General features: G+C 39.3%; 6 protein-coding genes across 6 annotated transcripts; 3 read left to right on the top strand and 3 right to left on the bottom strand.

The window, feature by feature from the left end:
- Positions 1-1,094: 1,094 nt before the first annotated feature.
- Positions 1,095-2,751, top strand: PCOAH_00045460 (Uncharacterized protein; the record flags this gene model as incomplete). Its single annotated transcript, XM_020061330.1, has 6 exons — positions 1,095-1,348; positions 1,566-1,646; positions 1,790-1,892; positions 2,032-2,130; positions 2,265-2,320; positions 2,419-2,751. 6 exons carry the CDS (start codon positions 1,223-1,225, stop codon positions 2,482-2,484), a joined length of 531 nt encoding a protein of 176 aa, XP_019916201.1.
- Positions 2,752-3,568: 817 nt separating this feature from the next.
- PCOAH_00045450 (Signal peptide peptidase) lies at positions 3,569-6,321 on the bottom strand (the record flags this gene model as incomplete). Its single annotated transcript, XM_020061329.1, has 9 exons — positions 3,569-4,075; positions 4,235-4,300; positions 4,480-4,530; positions 4,640-4,770; positions 4,870-4,945; positions 5,365-5,473; positions 5,603-5,694; positions 5,838-5,950; positions 6,225-6,321. 9 exons carry the CDS (start codon positions 6,319-6,321, stop codon positions 3,569-3,571), a joined length of 1,242 nt encoding a protein of 413 aa, XP_019916503.1.
- Positions 6,322-8,185: 1,864 nt separating this feature from the next.
- On the top strand, positions 8,186-10,663 carry PCOAH_00045440 (Uncharacterized protein; the record flags this gene model as incomplete). The annotated part of the gene is made up of 1 exon (XM_020061328.1): positions 8,186-10,663. One exon carries the CDS (start codon positions 8,186-8,188, stop codon positions 10,661-10,663), a length of 2,478 nt encoding a protein of 825 aa, XP_019916884.1.
- A 350-nt stretch (positions 10,664-11,013) lies between these two features.
- On the bottom strand, positions 11,014-12,069 carry PCOAH_00045430 (Thioredoxin; the record flags this gene model as incomplete). Its single annotated transcript, XM_020061327.1, has 2 exons — positions 11,014-11,658; positions 11,795-12,069. 2 exons carry the CDS (start codon positions 11,820-11,822, stop codon positions 11,372-11,374), a joined length of 315 nt encoding a protein of 104 aa, XP_019916842.1.
- A 2,364-nt stretch (positions 12,070-14,433) lies between these two features.
- PCOAH_00045420 (Uncharacterized protein) lies at positions 14,434-16,281 on the bottom strand (the record flags this gene model as incomplete). The annotated part of the gene is made up of 1 exon (XM_020061326.1): positions 14,434-16,281. The coding sequence occupies one exon, from the start codon at positions 16,279-16,281 to the stop codon at positions 14,434-14,436; it is 1,848 nt and encodes a 615-aa protein (XP_019916498.1).
- Positions 16,282-18,692: 2,411 nt separating this feature from the next.
- PCOAH_00045410 (Uncharacterized protein) lies at positions 18,693-27,600 on the top strand (the record flags this gene model as incomplete). The annotated part of the gene is made up of 2 exons (XM_020061325.1): positions 18,693-26,950; positions 27,132-27,600. 2 exons carry the CDS (start codon positions 18,693-18,695, stop codon positions 27,598-27,600), a joined length of 8,727 nt encoding a protein of 2,908 aa, XP_019916454.1.
- Between the last annotated feature and the right edge of the window lie 352 nt (positions 27,601-27,952).

Below are 27,952 nucleotides of genomic sequence, written 5' to 3'. Positions count from 1 at the left end.
ATATGTAACATGTATATATGTATAGGTGCATATAACTGTACGGCGCATACATCTGCTCAAGTTATGATAAGTGTATAATAAAAATATGTGATGGTACCGGTCGGTACACGTCGTGCGAATTACATATGTAAGCTTGCCGCACTGGGAAAAAAGAATATTTTGTGGGAAGGTGAAGGATGTGAATAATAGGTGGTAATAAATTAACTACCTCTTTTTTTTTTTTTTCGTAATATTAATAACGGTAAATTTTATTACTGTGCTATTTTTTTTTCTCTTCTGTATAAATTTAGGGGTAGTGCTCTTATTATTTGCCTCCATCTGAAACTGACTTATCCCTATATAAGGCTTAACAACCCCTATTTTTTGTAGGGTTTCTTAATCCTTGGCACATTAAGGGAGGGTGCCCTATACCAGAATAAAGGGTTTTTTTTAGAGGCGTCAAAAAGGTTAACAAATACGTTTTTAAGTATGTTCTCATGAGTATTAATACACGTAACCTGATCGACTTAAGGAGCAAGCCACTCATATCAGGTCGCATACACAACAATAAAAAAAATACCATGCGCGCGAAAAAGGTTGTTATAAGGCACGCATGGTAGAAAATAGCCAATCCTTCACAGATTGCATTTTCCGAATTAGAGGAAATAAGAAATTTTAAATAAGCATACCTTTCGGCAGTGCCCCTCAATTAATAACCACGGAATGAGGAAAACTTATATACACTCCCAAGCGTTACATTGTGAAGAAGTAAGCACTCAGCTATAATTCTTTTACGCTTTGCTTGGTGGCAAGAAAAAAAAAAAATTGTATAACTAAGCAACTAAAAATTGCCATTCACTGTTTTTTACGCAAATATGCACATATACACCATTCTAGGTAGCAAACTGCGTACAACTTACTATGAAGGGAAAAAATAAAGCAAAATAAATAAAGTTAAACAAAATAATGCGAAATAAAATAAGATGAACACTAGTTGTAGGACTTCAATTTAAACTGCGCAAATTAATCATCCCTCATAGGGAATAATCGAACTGCAAAACGCGTTGCATTCCACTCGGTTGACTGTAAAAAAGAACAATTGTTCAGGCGAACAATGGCACACATAGAGCAGTAGGTCCGTGCGCGTTTCCATGATTTACTTCCCAACATTTTTTTTTTTTAAATAGCGCGCAAAAAAAATTGCAACTTAGCTAGATAGGATAACAATTTGGTAATATTCCCCATGCTATGTGCTAATTTTATGTATCGACTTTGCGCATCGCTTATATTTTTTTTTATTATTCCAAATGGAAGGATAAAAAGTTTCACCTTAAAAAGGATTGCTCCACTTTGTATGAAAGCCCGCCATGTAAGCAAATTCATACAGCACTTATAAACACGTTTGTTTGGTGTAAAAGTTTCCCCCTTTTTTTCATTCCGATCAGTATGCAAAATTAGGGATTCCTTTTGTTTACCCTAAAATGTGAAAGTTCACTGATTTAGCCCGTCTGCGCAAATACACGCTCGCATCACGCACGCACAGACACATTTATTTATACACATGTGCCCACATTGCATGTACGCAGTTGCAAGCACATCACAAGAATATGAAATTTTTGATAAACAACCTTTTGAGGAAAATGCCGAAAAGTGTAGCCAAAGAAACGGTTAAGATGAAAAAAAAGTGGACAAAACTGAGGAAGCGCTTTTGCACACCCAAGTTTAGTGGCAATTCTCCTTAAAAGGTTTTCTTTTTTTTCTTTTTCCCCTCCGAACATGTTATGTGCCCCTTTTTCTTCTGATCGTTCAGGCAAAAAATGTAACTGAAAATCTCCCCAGTTATATAAAAAAAAAAGATGAAAATTTTTTAATAAATCTGCGTGTTAAGCCTAATGCAAAGAACACGTCCATATGTAATCATTACACAAAACAATGCTCGCTTAGAGAGTGCACGTCCAGTTGCAAATTGCGATTATCCATCTGTATTGGTGACTCCTTAAGCATATACCTAAGTTTCACGCCGGTTTGTTTCTTTTCCGCGTTCCTCTACAGATTTTAACTCAGATAGGGAAGTGCTGAATATTAATATTCAAGAGCAGCCAATAAACAACCAGTCCAATATTGCCATCATAGGTTACTTCTCTGATATCCGTAAGTTCAATATTGCGACGGCGTAGCATTCTGCGAAAAGCGCATACACGGTTGTGCGGTTACGCTGCTACACTTTTACGCGGTTTTAATTTTTTTTTTTTTTTTTTTCTTCCCCTGCGGCGCACACTTTTCAGTGGACTTGAAAAAGAGGGACATATCCATCGTTTCCGGGCTGAAATCAAGGGACAAAGTAAAAACGAAATGGCATGAACAAGCGCCAAGTAGAATGCGCTGTCTTTAAAGTTTCTGTTCCGCTTATCCACCTAAATAATTCCCTCAATTTCGTAGGTTTTAATGGTTTCAAATATCTCCCTGGATGACTTAAATAGCAAAATTGCCGAAAATGTTGAGTGACATTCGAAGTCTTTTTTTTTTTTTAACAACTGTGGAGTAAAATATCCGCAAATATGACGCATCGCAATTATATTATGATACTATTGTTTTTTTTTATTATTTTTTCTTTTTGTCTTTCTTTCTTTTTTTGTGCCGTTAAAATTTGACTCCTTTACTCACTTTTTTTTATTTTTGTACAAACAGTTGGGCGTACATGTTCAATCGCGTGCAACGAATTTGTAACACGCAGACGGACGGCAAACACATCCCCACATGTGGAAGCCAAATAACTACAAATGAAAAAATATCCTTTTTTAAAGGTCATATCATTTAATTGAAAAAAAAAAAAAAAAAAAAAAAAAGGTACATCCACCTTTGTGTAAATAAAAATTATCTAAAAGGATTAACCGAACTCCGCGTGGGTACAATTGTGCTGAAAAAGCAACAACCGCTGACTTCTCTTTGAACAAATTGGCTGTCCCCAATCGCTATACACTTAAATACGAACTACAAAGACAGCATCAAAGAAACGTTACAACTTTGTATGCATTCAATAGTGCACATTTTAAAATGCGTATTACTGTTTTTTTTTTTTTAATAAATAATTCTGTAACTCTAAAAAAATATCAAAAAAAAAAAAAAAAAAAAAAAGGATAAGTGTACATAAACACATAGTAAAACTTTTCACACGAGGAGTTTTAAAAAAAAACATTATCACCATTTTTTTATGTAATCTGCAAGAAGTTTCCCCTAACCGACACAACACGCACGGTATGCCTAGCACGCGTAACATGCGCAACATGCGCAACAGTCTTCCGCTCGAGCTCCGCGCTTGTTCAATTTCGCACTTTTCGCCGAGCTCGTGGCTGAGTGAATTTTTTTTTTTTTTTACTACGTTATGCTATGCTTCAGATGGGGCTCTACTGACTAGGTAATGAGAGCCTTATAGTAAAGAACGCACATGTACAACTACACCCTGGTGCAAACGCACATGCAGATATGCACAAAAGTAAATACACACATGAATACAAAAATGCATGAACATACGCAGGGAGATACTTACACACAAAGAAACAGATTAAGAAGTGACCAAAGTGGAGTAGACCTACTTATTCGTAATTCTTTTCTTCGCATTAGATAAGATGGACTCTTGACTCTTGTACATTTCGTCCTTATCAGCGACTTTCTTCTTCCCGTCATCCGAAACAGTACTTTTATCCGTAATTTCCTGGTACTTCACCATAATTTTAAATTCCCCTTTGAATAGGGAACACCCTACTATTGCCAATATACAGGCAGGCACGAGGTACAACAAAGCAGGTTGTGCATGCTCGAAGTAGAAGAGCATACAGTATGTCACTACCAACCCTAATTGGTAGAAAACCGAAATGGTATAGAAATAATATTTCTTGAAGGTTTCATGAATTGATATGTCGTTAAACATTTTTTTGAAATTCCCTTTGTGTATTTTATTTCTGTGTAGGTAATAGTCGAAACGTAGACACAGGGATATTACGATACCGGGGATGATGATGTCCCCTAATCCTAGCATGCTGTAATGTACTGGGTCTTTCGATACTGGGAAAAGGAGTTTTACGGGTGCTTCGAATGACTGCGGGGGGGAGGTAAATCATATAATGTAAAGAGAAGGATAAAATTTTTGGCATTTGGGGTCAAGTCCACTACATCCGTGGGTGTATTCACTCAGTTATAAGATGTAATCCATCAGTTGGGCTAGAACAAATGGCTTGTTTATTTTTTTCTTCCTCACCTTCGCAACGGTCACCATAACATCGTTTCCAAAAACCCAGAATATGTCATACACGAAGAGTCCGGACTGTTCGGAAGGGGGCGCAGGAAAAGAGGGGAAAAAAGGGACATAATCAAGTGTATGAAAATGTTGGTGGGTGGGCATATATTATAATGTGGACAGTTCTCCCTCCCCGACGCATGCATAGCGGTAACGACATGGGGGATTTGCAAAAGGAGGACTGTCTTTTATTCCTTCAAACTTACGAGTAGCAGGAATCCAATTAAAAAGTTGCTCAGGATGACTAGCGATATGGCCTTTAAAAGGGGAGAAAAAAAAAAAATTTTATATATTCTTCTCCATGTGCACCACAAAATGGTAAATTCATACAACAACAAAGTCATTCTCAGAAGAGAAATATCTTACTTGGAAGCAGAAGGACACGGCCAACACATTGTGGGTGATAAAGTCTTTATAAAAAATCCATCGCGCACCGATGAAGAAGCAAACGAGGAAGCTGATTATTTCTCCCTTGTTTGTGTTGAAGAGGACGGGCTCTGAAAGGGCAAAAAGGTGACGCATAATACGGGTTATTGTTTAATTTTTTTTATATAGGGAAAATAACGGGTGTTATTTTTTCTTTCTTCAGTTATTACCCTTCGAAATGAATTTCGGCACTTTAAACGTCTTAACATATTCGTCTTTTTTGAAAAATTTCGGAAAAGCAGGTTCCTAAAAAAGAGGAAAGGGGTCACCCACCAGGGGATGTTTTAACGGTACGGTGATATTACGCACAAATCTGCCCTTAAAATGTGTATCTACCAAATGGGGCATTTTTCCCCCAGCTGTCACTCTTTTCATCAGCGCATGTAATATCTCATTTGGCGTATGTTTTTCCTTTTGCAACGCATTTTTTAAAAAAAATTTTGCGAGCACAAAAATGGAATGAAATGAAATAATTTCCCTCATCAGCTTTGCCATATTGAGCACACCATTTGGTGTAACTTGACTCATGTTCTTTTTCCCTCCTATGTTTATTGTCCCTGTTGGACAATTTATGGCCATTCGAAGAGCAACGGTGGATAAATTTCTCGTGCAGCGTGACCAATTCTCATATAAGCATCATATATATATGCACAAATGGGCCTTACCAGAATGTTAGCACAAGCCCCTTGTAGTGAGAAAATTCCTGCTAGGGTTAGGTAAACCGTCAGAAGCATATTCACATAGTATGGGTCTAAAAACTTGTACGCAAAATACCTGAAAGGGAGAAAGAAGTGAAATATTTACATCATCGCACTTTTTGCATTATCACGTTGGTCGTTGTAGCACCTCCGTTTGGCATTGTTATATGCCTAGCGCTGTATCCTTTTTTTCCTCATTCCTTACAGCGTTAACAAAGCTCCAGAGCCGATAATGGGGAACATAATCGCATCGTAGGCTGTAATATTATCGGCCTTCTTATTTTTGTCTTCAACTTGCTGTAGTGAGAAGTAATAAAGTGGCATTAAACAGTGATGAGTGTACCATATGGGAAATAAGCGTGAATTATAAAATGAGTTCAAAGGTTTGTGTCTTTCTCGTTCGTTCTAAAAATTATTTACTCCTTCATTGTATGACGTACCTCTAATTGCTTCAAACTATCATGGCTGCCAATATAGATCGTTATAAATGTGTACAGAAACATTTGAACCATCAAAGGGATCACAAAAAACTTCGAAAGCACGATGGTTAGCACTATCCAGGGTGAGGGGGGAGAAAGAAAATGTCAAAGTGGGGAATCACACTAATATGTGCAATAAAAATGGGGCTAAATCATGCAGGCAATTTTCTCTCTGAATAGGAAACCTACGTTGTCCTATTTCCACGTATTCGTTCGGGAACTTCCCAAATGCACACATTTGGCATACACGTTACAAACACAACATGATGAACCCTCCAGCGAATACAGCATCAGCGAAAGTGTGGATACTATGCTGCATTTAAAATTTTTTTTTTTTTCTTCACTTACGTATTATAACATAGCTCGAATAATAAGCTATGGAATAGCCCATACTGTCGTTCTTCATTTTTTTATTGTTCTTACTAATCAGCTTTAGCAAATTCATGTAGCCCAACGATGTTTTATATTTTCACAAAAAAAAATTATGTTTTCGTTTCTTATTAGCCCTTTTGCCAAGGCTGCGAAGTTTGCCTAACTTTTTGTATTTCTGCGTTTTGCTTAGGCGCTTTTGCGTTTTCTTTTCCTACTTTCTGGCTTTTGTATTATCGCTTTTTTGCATTCGTTCGTCCGTTAGTCGTTTGTTCGCTTGTCATTCGTTCGTTTCTCATTCGTTCGTTTCTCATTCGTTCGTTGTCATTCGTTCGCTTGTCGTTCGTTCGTTGTCATTCGTTTATTTTTACCCTTTTTCTACCCTAAGCGCCTTTCTTTTTTTTTTTTTTTCTCCTTTTAGCATACGCAATGTACCAGTGTGACTGTGCTAATTTTCACAAAACGTTTGTTGATCTGGGGAATTACCGTTTACAATTTTTTTCACGCAAAAATGGAGGTGGAAAAAATGTTCGTGGTGGGGCATACCAAAAGGTGCGGCAGGTCGTATGCACAAAAGTATATGCATGTATTAATGCGCGCTGGGACGAATATTTCACGTCGTACGTATCCGTATGTTGGCTGTGTTTGCTAAATACATTCACGAGCATACAAACAGCTAGAACACTTGTGAACTTGCTGAATTTTTCCGCATCCTTCTTCAGTGGCTACTTATTTGTACAACTGTTCAGGCAATGGTTAACTGCTAGTTCTTATTTCGTTCGTTGAGTGTAATTGATCTGCTCTGATGTAATTTTTGCTGCGGCGTATTTTATTTTTTGGTTTCCGTTCTTGTTGTATTTTGGTTGTTTTATGTCACATTTGTCATTTTTTGTGGTACCTTATTATTCCGCTTTTTTTTAGGGAGGGGAAAACGTGGAAAAACAGACCGAATAACTTCCAAAATGGCATTTTACAAAAATTGCCTAGGAAAAGATGGAAAAAAAAAAAAAAAAAAAACACGCGCATTTGCACAATATGCTCACACTCACACATATGTATACGTACACGTGACACCATTTTTGAGTTAACCCCCCCAGGTTTACTTCTAGGGCTTCCAAAAATATGACAGTTCAAATGTGGTGTGTCCTCCGCAAGGGTGTGAACCGTATAGACATTTTTTTTTTTTTCAACTTATGGCGCTGTTCTCATTTTCTGCTTACACTTTTGCCATTCATCAGGTTGTTCCTCATTTTTTTCCATCACGTTAATTTGTTTTGCATTTTTACACCGTCCTTCTGCCATCCCCTTTGAAATCAACTTAAGTACGGCAAACCATCAAAACAGATAAGTAACATTTGTTCATTTGTCTTCACCAAACAATTTGCTAATTAAAAAAATATTTCAAAATATTGTAGAAATTTTATTCCGCATTCGGGGAGAATTTCCCTCATCATAATTTGCTCTAACAAATAGCTATCAGCATTTTCTTTGTTCTAATTAAAATTTGTCTGTACGTATCGGCCTAGCTCAGCAAGTGTTATTTGTCTTCTGACGGAGTGCCGCCTTTACGCAAAGTATTGGTCCTCAGTGGTTATTCAAGTGACCGTTCCCGTTTTTGTCTTCCTATTTACAATTGAAAGACGAAGCGGCAGTAAAAATCCGCACCCGCATATTCGATAAAACCATTGTGCGAACTTGTTAACATTGAAAAAAAGAAAATTCGAAACAAAGTTTAACCCTTTTATGTGAGTTCATTTATCCCTTTCGCTCGATTGGGCACCTTTTTGACAGTGGGACAGGCTCCACTTGTACATGTGGGTTATACATATATGTATGCGAGAACACAGGTGAGAATTGCAGCCCCTATTGTGCTACACCAACCCCGTAATTAAACTGCACCCCTGCAGCAATCACCACTACACTACATAAAAAGGAATACCATGGAAGTACCACGTTACAGCGAGCACAACTACATAGGAAATCTCCCAACGGATGGGGGCACCTATATTAATTCATCACATAGGGAAAGTGCCAAATGTGATCCGGCATGTGAGAGCGCGATGGGGGAAGTTGCCTGGGGAGGTGCTTTCAAAAAGATGAAGCTGGTTGGAAGCCCAATCAAAAGGGAACATCCAGAAATAGCGCACAATTCGGCTCTTCAAATGGAGAAGAGGCAGAACGAACGTTTAAACGAGGCAAATAATGAGATGATAAGAGACCTATCCTATAATAGAACTGATCTTTTGCCCAACACTCCTCAGTACTACCACTACAGTAGAGGCTTAGAGACAACTCATGAAAAAGACGCAACACAAACTGTTAAAGACCTGCATCAATCGTTTGTGTTCTCGAATCAAGGCACTTACTCAGGCAAGTTACCCCAAACAGGTCAATCAGGAGGGAGCCCCAATGGTGCAACCAGCACAAAGAACAAATATGAAGCAATGTCACAAATGAATCCAATGCAAAAAATGAGCAAAAAGTGTTTAACGGATAACTGTCCAAAGGATGAACCTTCCGATTGTGAAAGAAGTACAGAATACAATTCGGCACAAAATATTTTAAGCGCATTTGAAAATGGGGTATATGTCGATTCGGAGCAGACCTTGCCACTGGAGGGTACTAATAGCGACGCGTACTTCACCAAAGAAGCGTTAAATAGTATGAGCACTATAAGCTATAATCACTACGATTATCCTCCAAAGGGGGGGGACCCTGGATTAGTAAATAGTGGTACGCATATTTTTTACGACAAAAGGGATCCGTCCACCTATGATAAGGAAAAACTGCTAATGTTCCAACAGAGGGGGAATAATACACACCTTTCGAATGAGTCGAGCATTCCCTACATAAGCAGACAGAACGCTGCAAGCATAGGGGGTCACACAATTTGGAAAGAGAAGCCACAAGATGAGAAGACTGCTTATTACAATTACGAACTGAGGGGGGAGGATGAAACGTGTGATGCTTTGAAGGGATATCAAAATAACGGGCCCAATATGACAAGCGTAAATATAAAAACGGATTTGAAGAAGCACCATCCTCTTAATAGCAGCTTAGTAGATTTTCCAAGCGATGACTTACTATACGTGAATAAGGCAACAATGGGAAGCGAAAATATTAACAAGCATTTTCATCATCCTTTGAACGACTCTGTTTTTTCATATGGACATGTGGTCCATGATGAGAATTCCCCCAAATTGGCCTCCACCTCGAACAAAATTATAACGAGCAATTCAGCAGGGAAGGAAGAAGAAGCTAAGAACGGTGCTTTTATGACACTCGGAGCGTATACCCCGATGGGCCATATTAAAATGGAAAAGGAAGTACAACCAAACGTTTTCATCGGTGCAAATTACAACACGTGTGACCATCCTGCTGATCCGATTTCTGACAAGACATATTACTATAACAAGCATGTAAGTGGCACCTTCTTTACTGATCGACCAAATGCATATGGACTGAGACAAAGTAAAGGCTGCGTTCTTCATGCTGACAGTTCGGGAAAGGCCGGCACGCCCTCCTGGAAGAATGGTTCATCACACGAGATGGGATCTCCCAGTGTAGCAACTCTGCTAGACCAACACGCTACCCCCAAGATAGCCCTCTTTAATGGAGATAATGAACAGAATATGAGCCCAACTAGGTCTACTCAAAAAATGAACCAATCACGTGAAGTTTTCGGAGGCAACCACCAACACAGGAGCGGGAAGAACTACCTTAGCACATTTGTACAAAACGATTACCAACTGGACGAAATAAAAAGCTGCATTCCAGAACGGCAATTATATGACAACCAGAATTATGATGTGCCCCAAATTATTCAAGGAATAACGACAAAACAGAATAACGGAATTGTATCCGAGTGTAATCAGGACACCATCATAGAATATAATGATAAGTGGCGATTAGTGAAGGGAAAGCAATTCGCCATAAACCAAGGGGATAATTTTAAATCAGTGGAAGATTCGGCAACGTATTTTCAAAACTATTTAACTGAACAGAACGAAAATACAAAAAGGATGCTTAGGAAAATTAATTTTAATTCCTTGACTGGAAAATTTAGCATAAATTCTTTACCTGATGATGATGGTGATAATTTAAGGCAGCTGAGCAAAGTGTATGATTATAAAGATACGCTGCGTTCCTATCCCGCCTACTATGGCATATCCCAACATATGCACACTGGTACAGAGGAAGCTTTAAAATGTGGTGTGGAGGAAAAAGGAAGGGGAATTTTCCAAAATGATCATCCTAGTGATTGTAAAAATGGGCATGAACAAATGCGGAAGAAAAAATCCGTTGGGAAAAAACCAAACATGGCCTTATGTGGTGTTGGTGATTATCAGATAAAGAAACAAATTCAAGATTTTGTATCCCAAAAAATGAGCGATTACTTTAACGTAAATTTTGTGTAAGAGGCCTGGGCAGTCCTAGCACATGTGGGGTTATTCTTTTTAAATGTTTCCATCATTCGCGTTAGCTTGTTATATGCGTGTAATCGCTTGTTTGGCCCCTTTTTCAAATAGGGCAACATTTAATTTTACCCACCTTTTGTTTTGTAGCGCTTTTTCATTTAACGCAATTGTCTCTCTCATGTTTTATTCGTTAATTACGCGTTCTCAGTTACGCGACGTGTTCACACTATGTGCGTGTAATGTATATACACACGTGTGTAATTTTTCTCATATGTTTTCCATTATGGGGAATTAAGAAAAAAAAAAAAAAAAAAAAAAAATGCTCCTCTTTAACACTTCCGCATACCGATTATGCCTTCAAAGGGGGAGGGGTAGAGTACTCCTTTTGCATATAGAGATATCACCCCTTCCCCTTGTATGTGTTGCATTTTTCTGCCACATTGTTGCACATTAACAGAAAGAGACTAATGTTGCTAGTACACACATAACGGTAAACACGGCGAAAGGTTATTTTGGTAACTCCTCACATGTGACAAGTCGAAATGCAGGGCGCATGTCGCTCATTTACAAAAAAAAGTTGGCCTTCCAATTGATCTGACATGGATGAACAACTCATGCACACTGGTGAATGCACTTTCTTTTTTTCTAATTTTTCTCTTCCATCGTTCCATCGATCCACCTGTCCGTCCGTCCGTAAGATTCTATACCCTATGCGGCATACTTTTCAATGAGCTGCTTCAGCGCCGTGTCGTTGGCCCCTAGCAATGTGTCCACCACACTTCCATTTTTGTACACCTTAAAGGTTGGCATGGATGTTATGTTTTCCTTCTCCGTGACTTCGGACACCTCATCTACATCGACTTTTATAAAAACCATCTTGGTGTACTTCTTCGAGCATTCTTCATAAAATGGTGCTATTCTTTTGCAGGGTCCACACCACTCTGCGAAAAAGTCCACAATGACTAACTCGTTCTGAGAAAGGATTGCTTCGAAATCTGTTCAGTAGGGAAAAGTGGGTGTGCAGGGATATGCTTCTCGTGGAGCGGCTCTACAAACATACGTTCGTTCATAGGAGGAGAATGACATCCACATAGGCATGTCGATATGAAAACGCGCCCGTAAATTTCTCACCCGCTTGACTTCCAACAATCTTCACCATTTTCACGATTGGGGGGGGAGGAAATATGAAGTAGAGTCGAAGGTATATATGTACTTCACAGAGGGAAAGTCACAATCTGGTCAGAAACACCTTGGGAAAATGAATCAATAATTTACAGGTACTTTTGAACATATGTTAACATGTAAGGAGATATGTAAGTTCATCCGTATGGTACAGCATTATTGTTAAATTTTTTTTTTTTCATGGAAATTTTGCAATTGCATGCTTTTTATTTTGCTTTTTGCGCAAAAAAAAAACGCACTCAATTTGTGTACGTGAAAGTATATACATATGTATGTACATACTCACATGCACGTATTTATGTTATACCCTTTTGCGTTTGCGCATGCCCTCTTGTGTGCTGCAAGGAAATAAATTTTCAAAGGGAAGAGCGGCGGAGAGCAAAGGGTACATCGCTTCTCTTCCTTTTTTTTTAATTTTTCTTTCTTTTCCATGTTGGCTTCTTCATTCGCTATAGCCTTTGCTGCAAAGCAATCTCCCGTGAATTGCCTTTTTTTTATTTCACAAAATTGGCATGGCAGTCAGGTCTCACAAAAGAACGTCCCATCAGCTTTGTGCGATTCGAAGGATAGCTTATAAAATGAAGGGGAAAAGGACCATACGAAGAGGTACTTCCCGTGCGTTTCGCCTGCGTAATATGACTAAAAAGTGAACACACAAAAATGGCAACGTTGGAGAGGCTTCTCCCGACGCTTGTAGCATGTATGTGTACGTAACAGCAGTCCATTCGTACGTTATACGCCCTTCTACTTGCGCTGGAACACATACACACGGACGTACTTACATACACATATCTGTGCCTACGCATGTCCATTGCAAGTTCGCGTGAACTAATGACCAGGTGAATCCTCAGGGAAGAATTCCCTGCCTGTTAGAACTTCCCCAATGAACACGCGTTGAACTTATTCCATTACGAGGAAGCCATGCAAGGTATGAATGGTCCTTTTAAAGGAACTGCTAAACGCTGGAAGGTGCAATTCTCGCGGGAAAAGTAAGTCGAAAGAGGCACATGCATCATAAGGATATTTTCCCTTTGAACAATGCCTCCCAAAATTTGTCTTAAAAACATTCCAGGGCAACCCACAAGGGGTTTGTACCATCACCCCTATTGCGCTTTCCCTCAAGGGTAAGCACCTATGAAACTCTGTAAAAATATGAGCCATGTTAATATAGCACCTACGTGGAGGTGTATAAAGAGATAAGGCTCCATTTTGGCTATGAAAAAATTCAGTCTGTTCATCCAGCGTAGCATTTTTCTCGTTTATCCCTCATTTCCAGGACAGACTGAGAATTTTACACTCAGTGAGGTGCGCCCCTAATGTGTTTATTTTTGTTACGCAATTGGAACTTAGGTATGTATACGCTTCCACACCGTATGATGTAAAATTGGGGGAAATGTGCACCTAGGCGGGCCCATTGTTTTTTCCGTATCGGCAGATACTCCAAATAATGTGAGAGAAAGTAGCCCATTGTTTTACGGTCCCCATTGGGAGGGGTAGACAGGAAGGTTCTAAACAAGGTATACACACCCGTAGGTGTATACCACTGAACCCAGTAAGCTGCGCATTGTTTGCAAAAATGAGCATTAGGGAAGCTTAACGGGGAGGTAAGTATTGTCGTACCGTTCCATTTTGTCATCTCACCTTTTTTCAAGTTTCCCCCTTTTTGGAAAAAACAAAATATTACTAAATAATATTTTCTTATGAGTAAAATTGTCTTTCTCTTTTTTGTAAAGCGTTAGGAGGGGGAGAGGTAAATTATAACCACTGGAGTTCTTTGAATTAAAAATGTGTTTAAGTAGAGGGGATTTCCCTGGGGGTGAAAAAAAAAGAGATGCATCTTTTGATGGATTATCTCCTCTATGAAGGGACCCCCTAAGGATTGCCCTCGTTCCCCCAGATCTCCCCCTTTACGCATAAGCACGTACGCGCCTTGTGCTGACGCAAATAATACTTGCACTAAACTGTCATACATACGGAGACGGGGTACATTCACGTGCCCAATTAACATGCACACGCATGTATGATGATAGGCAAGCAGGAAGACCCACATACCCGCAAACCCTGCACTCACATTTGCTGTTCGAACTTACTCATCGTGATAAATAAAAAAAATATTATGAAAAAAAAAAAAAAAAAAAGAAACTTACTCACAACAGCAGGGTCGCCCGTAAACCATGATCTGTTTGTGCAATAACTGCACAACTCCCCCCTACACATGCACAGACTGTGCAGCGCACCTGTACATATGCACACACATACAAGCACATTCACATGCACATGCATGAATTCAGATTTGTGCTGGCATGTGCGCCATACAGAATGGAGTGCGTCCACTTGTGTGGAGGTGTGCGGGGAGGGAGAACTCTCACACGTGGTTACTCTGTCCGTTGGCTCGTCTTCCTCGAAGGCGTCCTCTCACATTTTGGCATCTCACATTTTGGCAACTCACATTTTGGCAGCTCACATTTTGGGCGTTTGACGAAGCAATGGCGTGAACCTTCCGCATAGGTATTCATGAACACACATTGGTGATCATGTGACCTAATGGGTGAATGCCTCACCGCGGATGCGACCCATCCATGTGACGGCTAATTATTAAACGCTGCGATTTCCTTGGAGACCCTGTCAAAGGTGCCCTGCGAAATGTACTTCTTCTCATGAAGGTAGTTTAAAATTTTAAGAAATTCTTCCGGATACTTTGGAATATCCAGCATAATGTCCTTAAGCGAGTTCATGACCTCCATGACTCCTCCTTCAACATTTCTTTCAGTGATAAAATTTCTACTCATTAAATAGTCGACCAATTTGAAGGATAAACTTAAGTCATTGTTTATATCCACGTTCAGAACGAAGATCTTTTTAACGACATAATTACACAAGTCATGATAATGGGGCAGAAATTCATCGAGGTGTAAATAAAATTCTTGCTCATCTATGTAGGAATAAAAGTACTCTAATAAGGTGTTATTAATTTTTCTTTTTAATTTCATTTTTTCATACGTATCATCTTCATCCCAAATGTAGTTAATATTGTTTAGGTTCAATTTTTTTTTGTTATAAATTCTTTGTTGCGTCTTGTTGCAAATCATCATGCCTGTCATGCCACCAATGTGTAGTTTGTATATATCGCTTAAAAACGCTGGATAAAGTACGTCGTCATAGATACACCTAAGCAGAAATTTACATACCATTTCCTTTGCTTGCGGGAAGTCAATTTCGTAGTCGTCAATGTACCCTATAATTCTTATAAAAGCTATAATAATGTCATTCTTAAAATAGTACGTTTCGCATAAATTGTCCAGCAGGTAGGAAATATACTTTCGGCAAATATTATTTTTACTGAACGACTCTATGATGCTTATCCTTATGAACTCATAATGAAACAAACTGTTTGTGCTGTTTAAAAATTCGATGACCTCATTTGTGTCTCCATCGTTGAAAAAGTCCACTAGAAAGTCCCTTGCCTTTTGCTTGAATTCTTTTTTCTCTTTCTGGATTTGCTTCATGTTTAGGTCTAGCAGCCACAGCTGGGTGTCCTTCCACATTTCGTCCTTCAGCTTCTTCTTCTCTTCTACGTTTTCGAGGTTCTGCGCGTACATGTGGTTCTCATCCAGATTGGTCAAGATAACTCCATTTGTTGATACGGTGCCATTTGTTGATATAGTGCCATTCGTTGATATAGTGCCATTTGCTGATACAGTGCAATTCGTTAATAGCGTGCCATTCGTGGAGACCACCCCGTTGGGGCAGCCCGCCTTATCCACTGCGTGTTCACTCTCCTTCAAGTTCTGCAAAGCCAGTTCCTTTTCATCCCAGCTGTCCAAATCCAACGCGTCAAAAAAGCCAGTGGGTAATTTCAAAATGTAATCTTTATCCACTACATTGTCCAGTGTGCTAAACCTAATGTACTTTAAGAAAATCTCGTAACAGGATGGGCAGTCCAGCTTAATGTCGTCCAAGCTTAGCAAAACTTTTTCAAACGCTCTGTGTACTTGTTCTGGCTTTATCAACTTGGTGATGTTCAAAACATTCAGCAAACAGGACACATTAATTTGGCACTCTTCTTCCTTATCGAAAGATTTCTTTATCAGCTGCAAAACTAAAAAGTCGTTATACGTCTTCACATTTAATTCTTTTAAGTCTTCAATAAATTGCTGAAAATTGTAGCTTGCAAAAAAGTTGTTAATCAGCATGTCGCATTTTTTTTCGAAATCCTCAAATGAAAGTATATTCATATCCTCGAACATTTTGGTTTTCATCTCAGACACCTTCTGCGAGAATTCTATTTCTTCCTTGTTGACTACCGTGTAGAAGCAGTTTTCATCTTCTATTTCGCTGTCGTATATGGGGTCGTTCATGTCAACGTACTTTTTCGTGAGGAACATTTGGTCCTTCAGCAGGTTCAGCTTCTTGCTCTTTCGCTTGTTGGACAACATCTTGGTATATGCTACGTTTGTTGTGCACGTGTGCCTATGTGATAAGGTGCCTACTGCTGTGTTTGCCACTTGGGAGGGGATAGACTCACACGATGCGAGGTGAAAAAATGAATTGAAGTTTCCTTGGGGAATCCCTCTGTGTGTAAGTAAATTTCCCTATCCACGCACAGGTGTATGTAGATAAATCGCGTGTGTGCAGGGTTGAAAAGGTTGGGGTCACGCGCGAAGGGGAAAACGAAAATGAAAATGACAAATTAAGGGGTAAAGGAAAGGAAAATGAAAACGAAAATTATAAAACTGGTCGCAAACGCTCGTAGAAAACTTAAAAAAAAAAAATGAAAAAGAAAAATTTCCACCGTTTTGAAAAATATTTTCCACAGTAACAATGTGCTAATTTTCCTCTTTTTCTACATATAACTGCAAGTGCGTCCCTTTTGTCAACTGTTACTATTTTTTCAAATTCTGTCAGCTGCTCCAACGTACAATTTGAGAATTATTGAACTTAATTCTATTAATCTACTGTTGTTCCGGCGGATACATACACCTAGCACATATACATATACATATGGAAGCCAAGCGCGTATGTATGTAAATGTGTGAATTTGAACTTGATTTAAATCTTCAAATCGTCGTTTTCCAGATTCTCACTTGTACATACATGCATGCGAATACAAACAGCTATATACGTAGAACTCGTTTGTCACTTCAATTTTGGCAAAATTTTTTTTTTTTTTTTTTTTTTGTTTTTTGGGAAAACATGAAAAGCCATAAGTCTTTCTTGATGCTAAAGAACGTTTCTAACATGGCAACTTGCTTTTTTTGGAAACAAATGGAAATGATTAAGGCGGGTGTGGGGGGGATATTATACGAAGCTGGATCCACAAGTTACATCATATCTTTTACGCTTCTTAAGTAGATATATATCCTTTTTATTCTCCTTGTGGAAAAGTGACATTCGGGGAAAGCGCTAAATAAGCTTTGGAATTTATCTTTATCTTTATCTTCTATGGAAGCTTTACTACTCAATCTGTGGGTAAGGAGGCGTAGTCTCGTGCGTGTATCGCAATGCAAGGTAATTATGCTATTTAGAAGGGGGAAAACTTTTCTTTCGTTGTGCTGGTAAAAGAGTTCATTTAACATAGTACATTTTTACCAAACAGATGTGGCAGAAAAATGGAAGCTAAAACTGGTCAGCTAAATTAATACTATGGAGATAGTGTTCTTTTTTTTTACTAAAGTGATTCTACGATTTAGATCATGCGTGAATGTAATTTTATATTATTTTCTTTTATTGCGCACTTCTCGAGCCTCCTTTTTTTAGTATCTTCCAAGCGGCGATTTGCGGAAGCCAATTAAGCTAAGCCGACCGGGCAAACGCGCAAACTCACGTAGGTGCGTATGTGCATAGATTATACGCACATACGCATCCGCTGCATTGTGTTCTGTATTTGCACCGCCTTTTCAGTCGGCTCTTTTTTTCGCGCTACAAGTCGTGGCTGATAAGATACTTTTCTCCTTAGATAAAACGAAAAAAAAAAAAAAAAAAAAAAAAAAAAATATATGCAAAAAAGCTCCTCTTCGTAGATCACCGTTTTCGCACATGCACATGTCCCAATAATCTAAAGTAACATGCCTTCAAGCGCATGCGTGATGGAGTGTATATTTGTATGATCATCCCCATAAGGCGCTTACCAACAGGTATATGGATATGTGCGTATAAAGCATACACACATGAAGGCCTGTTATTTTTACCCACACGCGCTTCCTCATAGCTTCTTCCCAGGTGCTCTCATCGCAAAGGTTTCAATCAGGGGAGACTGAATCGAGGTGCATGATCCAGATTAAGGCAGGGAGGAAAAAAAAAAAAAAAAATTCTGAAAAATGGGAAGGAAAAACAGATCCCCCTGTTCCCTATTTGGCATACTCTTTACCCACTGTTTGGAGAAAGCCAAATAGAAAAAAAAAAAAAATAAGGTAAAAGCAATACAATGCAATGATGATAAAATACATATGTTTACAGCATATGTGCGGCTTTTTGTGCATTTTTGGATTTATTTGGATCTCTTTTTTTTTGTGAATAAATGGTTGCTTTCCCCCCATTCGAGCTTCCTTTTAGTTTATTATTAATATTTTTTTTGTGGCTATTTCTTCCGTAAACCTAAAGGAGGGTCATTGCACAAGATAGGATTGTGCAACCCACTTGGGGCCTTTTTCGACAGTGCAACTGGTTCCATTGGGGTAATCCTCCTCGGGGAAACTGCTCCCCTTTTGGTGAATTCCCAAAGACGAAACTGCATCCGTATGACAAGTCCCAAACAGAGTAACCCCCATGAATTAGTGTCCCCGCGTACATGTGTGTCTGAATTTTTCCCGTAAGGCGAACACATATAGGGGGGGGGTCGTACACAAAAATGTTATGTTTGGATAAAGAGGATGAGATAAAATTTTCCAAAAAAGTCTACGCGCCGCGAAATAAGCAGGAGGGAAACAAACCCCCCATTAGTGGGGGTGGAGCAGACGACAGGGAGCACCTCCGCAATGGCCAAAATGGGCAAAATGGCCCAAGTGATCCCAGCCGTCTGAGTGGCCAAAATAACAAGCCACTTGCCGGGCACACCCCGAGGAGCAACACCGATGAAACATTCACTGATGAAGTAATTTACATAAACACCAGCTCATGCAATTCCTTCATCTTCATAATCACAAAAATTTGCTTCTACGTGTTTGACAATTACGACTTTTCCTTCGTAACTTTATACGCTTTAAAACAGGAGAATGTTGGAAAGTACGGGCACCACAACAAGGTGGTCTTATCGCCCATTGACAACACTATATATATAGTCAGCACAAATTTGAAATATGTCTATGCGTATAATATATCGAACAAGAAGGACGTTGTTATGCTGGATTATGAAAAAAATGCACACTCGATAAATATTTTGGAATATTCTGACGATGACTCCAGTGAAAATGAAAATGAATATTATGCTTATATCACCTATATTAAAAAAAAGTATAGGAAAAAAAAAATACATAAAAATGTGTGTATAAAATTGTTGACCGTTCTGTATCTTCCTATTCCCTCCAATTGTCTGATGATAACGAAAAATAACATTTTATTTTTTTCTTACAACACGGATGAAATATTTATTTCGGAAAATGTGAAATCTGTCTTGGCTGCCACGTCGAGTCAGACCAGGGCGGAGCCTCGAAGAAGCGTCATTCCCAGGGAGGGGAAAAATGACGCACATGACAAGAAATTGCTTTCAACCCGAAATGGGGGCGACATGAACAGTAGTGTTAACAAGGTTGTTATTAACACGCAGATTGTAAGCCTTAAGGGAATTTATTTTAGGATAAAACCAAGAGGAGGCAAAAGATTGGCAGGAACAACTAAAGAGGAGAGTAATCAAATATGCAGAGGGAACCAAGCCTGTGCAGATACCAAGCACATTTTGAGTCTACTCCAACGAATCAGTGAAAAACAAAAATTGGGAAAAAAAACTGGTCGTGTATATTATTCCCCCAAAAAAGGGTGGAAAGTTCGGGTCCGCGTGGGGAAATTTCCCGCCCTTCAACATGTGGAGGCGTACTGCGATCAGCTGACACGCGGCTTGCTTCAATGGAGCGGGCCTGACACGGCAAAACGGAAGAGGGAAAAAAGAAATAGCAACAATAATGTCAATCGGAACAACAATGTCAATCGGAACAATAATGTAAACCGAAGTGGTGATAGCAGTACGACTAGGACGAAGCGCCAACCTGGCTGGAAGATCTGCAGACCCACCTACCTGCACAGCACCAACCGAGAAAACAACCTGTACAAATTCATAAAGAGCAAAAAAGTCGGCATAATAAATAAGCACATGGGAAGAATCGCCAAAGAAGGAATGGTGAAGGTAGAATTTAGCGAGCACAACGATTATGTTTTGCTACTAAGTCGAGAGGGAGATTTTTACATTTTCTCCTTTTTTCACCATTTTTTTAATGTTCCAAAAAGTGAGTCTTGCTACCATTCTGGGAGGAAAGTCCACGAGGATCACTCCACGGGGGAAAGTGTGGCAAGCAGGGATGGTCCAAAAGTGCAAAAAAGAAAAACGCAGCATGGGAGGGAGCAAAGAAGTAGTCCTAACCAATCCAACGATAACGATGTAAGGAAGAGAAAACAAAAACCGGTCATTGGCATTTACGTGGGGTCTTCCATAATGGATGTAAGTATGAATATTTACAGAAAAATGATCCTAGTGATAACGCAAAATTTGATCATAAAAGCGTATAGGACTTATCCATACGTGTGCAAACATACCTTCCAAAAGAGCATATTTACAATAGACACATTTAATGCGTGCAGCAATCCACTCCATTACTACAACTTCCTCCTGTGGAACAAGCAACATAATTTTTTTCTCATTTCGGTAAATCAAAACAGTTATTACATTTTTAACACGAATGGAACTTTGTACTATTCGATGAAGCAGGACGCTACCACTTATGATGTGTCAAGCGAAAATGTAAACTACCTAGAAGGTAATCATCAGGATGGTTCACCTCCACCTGGGGTAGACTCTCCAGATGGTGTTCCCCCCAAGGGAAGCACAAAATATAAGACCTCATTCTTCAGCAATGGATTAGCCATGCAAAAAAATAATAGTATAAAACAGGCACATGTAAATATATCCTTCGTCTTCAATGATTTCAAACTATTTCACGCTAACTGGACAGACGAACGGCATCACTACATCAAGGTGAAAAATATTTTGTACCTAAATGACATATATAGTAACAGCAAAACATTTCACTATAATAGTAATTACTACACAAATGAGAAAAGTCAAAAGGTATACATTGGTTTAAATAACATCGTAATGTTTGATACGAACATCAATAACCTTAGTTTGTGTAATAACCAGAAGAATGTGCTGAACGTAAAGGAAATTATAACTCCTTTTAAGTACGTGAAGAAATGCTACTCAAATTTTAGCAACACATATATGCTCATTATTTTTAAGTCCATCTGCATTTATAGCTTTCGAAAAAAAGCCTTTTCATATTTTCTTGATGATTATCTCAAGTTTTTTTTTCACAACTATCCTGCGGGATGGCTATTTGATGATATTTTTTTTGTCACATGTTTGCACAATAAGTATGATGAGAATAATTTTCGGCACTTCAAGAGGAAGGACGACTTGGGCGCAGGGAGGGGCGGTATATTTTTTACAAGGGCAATGACTGGCGAGGGGAACATGAGCATAAGCTTCGAGTTGTTCAGCATGGACTACGGGACTGCAGAAGTGCGAACCACGTTCGATGGGGGGGGAGAAGCAGGTGGACAAGAAGGTGCACATGGAGAGGAAGAATCAAATGAGGAGGAAGAAGCAGATGAAGAGGAAGAAGCAGATGAAGAGGAAGAAGCAGATGAAGAGAGCGAATCGATCGAGTCGCTCGAATCGGATAGATCATCTAGATCGTCCAAATCGAACGCAGAGGAAGCCCCGTCTATTGAAAATCCCCCGAGGGGCAAAGACCTCCGCGAAAAGACACAGATGCCCAATGCCAACGGAGACCACCGCACTGTGGAGGAATCCAAGTTGCTAAACTACCTCTTCAACATCAACCATAACGAATCGGACATGTACTACAAATACTTTGAGGAGTATTTTAACACCAACAAGGGGAACATATACACGAAGCCGTTCTCCCTTTTTTACAATAATTTCTTCCTGAAGGAAGATGAAAACGCGTTTTTAGAAGCTTATCTGATGGAAAAACGAAGGGGCGAGGTAACCCTTTCGGGGGACAACCACCCTCATGATGTTGAAAAAGGGCTAAGTGGGGAACAAAACCCACTCCATGCTGCAGAACCATACGTTGATGAAGAAACGAACCTTGCACATAACTACTACATCGAGTTGCAAAGGAAATTGAATGCTTACGCAGAATCGAACGAAAAGGTTGGTAGCGCGAAAGACGGGGAAGATATTACCGATGGGAAAGAGCACCGCAGCAGTGAAGACCAAAACGGGGAGAGCAGTTTTTCATACGAAAGTAGCTCTTCCTTACAGAGTGATGCAAGTGTGCGTGAGGACCTCATCGCAAGAAGTAATTTTAAAAAAAAAAATGTCAAAGAGACATACGACGCTAATGTGAAAACGAATCAAAAAAAAAAAAACGAGCAGGAGTACATAACAAAACTGACACGCTCATATGAAGAAATTATTAGCAAAAATAATTTCTATTATATCATATACCTTTATAACATAAATAATGCCCTGCGGTTCAGCAACTACACGTTGTCCATAAAGCTGTTGTATAGGCCTATATTGACCCACGTTTATCACGACAAAAGTAGCGTAATCGATGAGAACGACGGAGATAGAATAGGGGAGACGAACAAACAGTCCAGCGAGTCAACCTCAGAAAATACCTCCCGAATGGACCACACAATCAGCGAAACCTTTTTAATAGTGCTGGACGCATTTTACAATTTATTCTGCTTTAAAATTAGTAAAGTAAAAGGTAAAGATACAGAAAAGCAGGAATATTTTCTAAAATCGGAGAACATTTTTATTTTGCCTCTAAATAGGGACAACAGATTTACCGAGCCAAGGTGCTTCTACACACTCTTCGACATATACCACTATGTGTTTCTTAATTATGACAATTCTGTTCACTTTCTGCATATTTATGTAGACAGGAACAATTGTTACGATTTTGAATTTACTCAAACGTTTAGCACCAGGGTAGATTACCTTGAAGTTGTAAAGGGGCAGAACTACATGAATTACTACGCCCTGCCGGGGCCAATAAAATATATGTGGCCCCCGCCAAGCTATCACACCTATTTGTTGTACTACTACGTGGTTTACCTATTATATGGCATTAATGGAGCGTGCAAGGAGAAGCGTCAAAATTTTACAAATGGACTTTCTGCAAACGCGAAGGGGGAAACGGTGAATGGTGAGGGGAAAATAAATGCAGACAAGAAGACGCAGAATAAGGGAAATATCCCAATGGGGGGATCATTAAACGGGGCAGCAGAACCATCTGCCGGAAGTGCTAACCATTTGGACGAATTGGAAAAGTGCCAACCATGCGAATGTTCAGTCGAGGCATCCTCTTTTGACTTCTTCACACTGAACCCATCGGAGGGGAACCAACCAAGCGAGAAGAGCAAATTATTTGAAAGCATTTTCAAGGATAAGCTAAATAAACACTCAGCAAATTATAAAAGCCTCGTTCGATTGAAGAAAAAAATGAATTGTGTAGACTTGAACCGATGGGAAGGATCCAAAAAGGAAGCGCTTTTTCACCTCACAAATTTTAAGCACCTTATAAATAGTGCCCCTTTATGTGATACGCTCATTCTGCAGGGTAACAAAGCGAACGAACAGTATGTGGAGAGGGACGCTCAGTTGGGAAAAGCTAGAAAAGCGTGCCAAGTGCATTCCACATGGAAGGGGCATAGCGCCTTAATGAAAAATTTTATCATTTCAGCAGTTCCTCATATAGAACAACATAGAAACAAAATTGCAAATAAACTCAACAGGACGGTGCTCAAGTACAGCTTCTATTCCATTATTGAAGAGCTCGAGAATAAGGAAAAATCTTGCTATGTCTACCTGAGTAGCAACAACAAGATGAGCGTAATAAGTGTCAGCAAGTGCCCCAACCAGTTTTGCCTCCAAAAGGAATTAAAAAATGTTGCCCTCTTTGGCAGCTACAGGTATGTAAATTGCCCGCTAGTGATTTATCGACATGTAGGGTTGTCCCGTTTTGCAGATGACTACAATTCGCACCTGCATCACACGGTGCACCACATGGGATTGTGCATACACATCGTGTGCAGCCAAATATGGAAGAGGGAAAAAAAAATGACGTTACCTATAAAAGGGGAGACAAACACATCAGGAACGGCAGGACAGGAGAAGTCGAAAAAAAATGCAAGAAAAAAACGAAACACAAATAATGCAAATTCCTTTCCATCCCCGTCTTCCTACGACATAATAAGCTTCAAAATAAACAGCTACATTAACACAATTTTATTTAAATATTTCAAACTGTACAGTGACGTATACTCTTACAAAAATGGAAAGTATCAACCGGTGTATGACTCAAAATGGAGAAAAAAAAAACTCCGCCGAATTATCATTAACATTATAACGAAATACGTCACATGGAATATCTTCGCTACGAACATTTTGGAAATCGTTTTGTATAAGTCGCTTAAAAAACTGAATGACCTCTACGTTGCGTCTTATAAAATTATTTACAACTATGTTATGAGGTTGAGTAATTCTCCCTACTATGATATCTTTACACGAAATGGAAGGGATGATACCATTTTGAATATATCTGCCGCGGTTTTGTACTCCCTCTTTTTGTCCAAGCGGTACAGAGAGAGCTCAACCAGCAGGTTAGAGGATGCCCTGTTTGGGCGAATATTTCGTGTGAAGGATACCCATCTGGGTGAAGAACCTTATTTGCGAGAATATAGGACAGCAACGGAGGGGACGAAGTGGAAACATGGAGAGGAGGAAAAATCGAACAAAAAATTAAAGGAAAAATTCATTTTGTTTCTGGACGAAATGGGCGCAAGTATCTCATCCAGCGACGCGCCCAAAATTGGCCTCCTCAAGGAAGGTGTAAAAGATGAGCGTGTTTACTGGGCAGTTCTGCATTTGTTGAGGCTGAAAGGGGGGGGAGAAACGTCTAGAGGAGCAGACAAAGTTGCTGCCCACGAATTGTGTAACAACGCAATGGATGGGCGAATTCCCCCATTCGACGTGCACACTGATTACGCATATAAAATAAACTGCAACGTATATTATGCTGGCCTATACCTGCTGTGTGTGCTGAAGAGGAGGCACGTCTTCCACCTCATGGTTCTCCTAAAAATGTTGCGAAAGTTTTGCAAATTTCACATCGCAGAGGTTGTTATCAACATTATAAGAAAGATGGATCCCTACGTCAGCGCTATTCTGATGTATTCCCTTGGCAATTATATGCCTCACGATTTCATGCAACTTTGCTTACCCAACCAGAGGTACAATGTCTGCTCCCTATTCATCATTAATATACAGAACTATCTGGGGATATACAACGTTCGGAAATTTTATTGCATGTACTTTCTCTGTATGAGTCTCAGAAATAATATTAAGTATGCAGAAGGCCTGATCAATTTCATGTCCATACTTTTTTATACTCTCTTTCAAAATAAGGGGAGAGACTACCTATTTCATTGTAACTATTTCGGACTGGAGGAAACAACAAAAAGGAGAATCATGGAAAACGCCTTAACAGGAACGAACAGCAGTTGTGCCAACCATGACAATTTCTTCTTCCTCCTATTCTGTGCAAATGCTTTTAATAACATCAAATTGGGGAAAGCAGATGGGGTGAGTTTGTTCCAATTTCTGCTTGGAAATGCCCACAACGGTGACGCTATGCTGAGCAGAAATCACGCCGCAGAGAATGGCAGCAATAACCAGAATAATCACTACGTATACGATGAAGAGTCTCTACACACAGAGGGAAGAAATAAACTTTCCCTGAAAATCAAAACCTTCTCTTTCAAGAAGTTACAAATGAATAAAATTGTGTGCGAGTTTTTTTACAACCAGGATGTGATATCCTTTTTGTTAAACAATATCGATTCGTTCGCTAAGCTGCACACGTGTAATTTGACCGTCTTGGGGTGCACCCCCAATCAGGGGATACTTCGTTCTTCGCCTCCAGAGGACGAACAAAGTGTGGACCTCGCAGAAGTGAAAAATATCTACATCAGATTTATACTGCTGGTTCAGAACATCGTGTGTTACTACATTTACAACATGCTGTGGTTTGAACTGTACTACTTTGTGACGGGCTTAAAGGTGGACGTTCTGTCCTTTTTCTCACATTCGTACTTTTTCAAGTCGAGTTTGTTCCAGAACGTGTTTTGGGGAATCTGCCCCGTCGACGTTTCTCTGCATGGCTCCACCGATTGGGAGTTTCATTTTGTAAATTCAGATAACCCAGGAACGGTGCCACATGGTAATGAATCAGTCCACGTGGGTAGCACCATGTGGGAAGAACAAACTGGACACGTTGAGCTGAACCACGTGGAAAACCATCCTACGCGAAAATACAACAATGGGGAGAAACTCCAGGGTGGTGTTGATGGTGACGGTGACGTAAACGCTTCTCCGCCACAAAACTTGTCGAGCACTTTCAAAGAAAACTATCAAGAGTACACCAAACATATGAACCACATGAAAAAGCTGGGAACAATTTTTAACAAATTGGAAAAAGAAAACCAAGTTATTAATGAATCTTTTTCAGAGGACGAATCACAGAAGTGCTTCCTCATCGATATATATAAATCGTTTAAGAGCCATTTTAATATAAGCTTCTGGAAGACGAAAAAGGGGGAGCTCAAAAGGAAGGACACGTCCAGCGTGATGGAAGAATACACGCGCTATATGTCCAAGACGGAAATACAGAATGAAAAAAACATGCATCGCAGAAATTTATATTCATACAATATATACAATAAACTCACAAATTACACCTTTCTGGAAACGCATTTTGCCCCATCTGTTTATAAATATATACCTATTTATAGCACGTTAAAATATTTGTACTATTTTTTTCGTGTGTGTAATGTGAAGAATAAGGAATTTCCCAAGAGGTACTTAAAATATAAAATAAAGAAAAGAATTTACAATTATATTTGTTCCACTATTGTCGATCTTAAAGGGAAAGCAAAGTCGGATGATAAAAATGTTGGACAGAAAAAAAAAAAAAAAAAAAAATTCCTTTATTGAAAATTGCTGCATTCACAAAAATGACATTATCTGGTTTTTATTAAGAATTTTTTTATTGTTAAAATTGCCCATTCATGCGTTAGCGCTAACGCTGTATTGCAAAAATTACGTCATGCTTAATATTCTGATGAGCATATTTCCCCACCTGTACCACATTATCAACTACATTTTAAATATGAATGGCACCCATTTTTTATATAAAAAAAGGGAAAAAAATTCGAAAAGGCAGAACGGTGTCAACGCAAAACATGAACAAAGTGAAAATGCTAATTTTATTTTATCCAATGAAGAATTCAATAGGAAGCTTTGCGAGTACTGTTATGAGCATATTCTCCACTACAAGCGGAAAAACATCACGCCTTTTTCAAAGAAAATATGCCAAAAAATTTATGGAAAAGAAATCTGCCACGGGGAAGACAACTCCACTATGTATGACCATTATATGTCATGCGAATGTTTGAACAATTTAGTTTTCTTGAGGAAGAAATTGTCTGATTTGAGAAGAACCATATGAGTTATAGGCCTTCATCCAGCTAAATGAGTATTTTGCGTGACGTAAAATTCCTTTTCCGCGTCGATTACATAATTGTTTGTGTGTGCACCTCTTATGGGTGATATGCTTCTCCACGCGTTTGTCTATTTTTTTGTCAACAGGGGCCTAAGCGGTGTACTAGTTGGCCCCTTACATTTGCCGCTACACTTTTATTAGCAGTGGGGACCACTCCCCGATGTGGCTCCACTTGGTGTCCCTTTTTTTTTTTTTTTTGTTGTACCGCTAAACACTGCCCATTATTTGATCACTCTGACCATGCGCTATCGGAAAAATAAAAGCGTAATCATCATTCCGCCATTCCTGTACTACGGGG

The sequence above is a fragment of the Plasmodium coatneyi genome, chromosome 12 (genome assembly GCF_001680005.1).
Source record: "Plasmodium coatneyi strain Hackeri chromosome 12, complete sequence".
NCBI lineage: Eukaryota > Apicomplexa > Aconoidasida > Haemosporida > Plasmodiidae > Plasmodium > Plasmodium coatneyi.
Note: the sequence above shows the minus strand (reverse complement) of the source record. Positions and strands in the feature narration are given on the sequence as shown.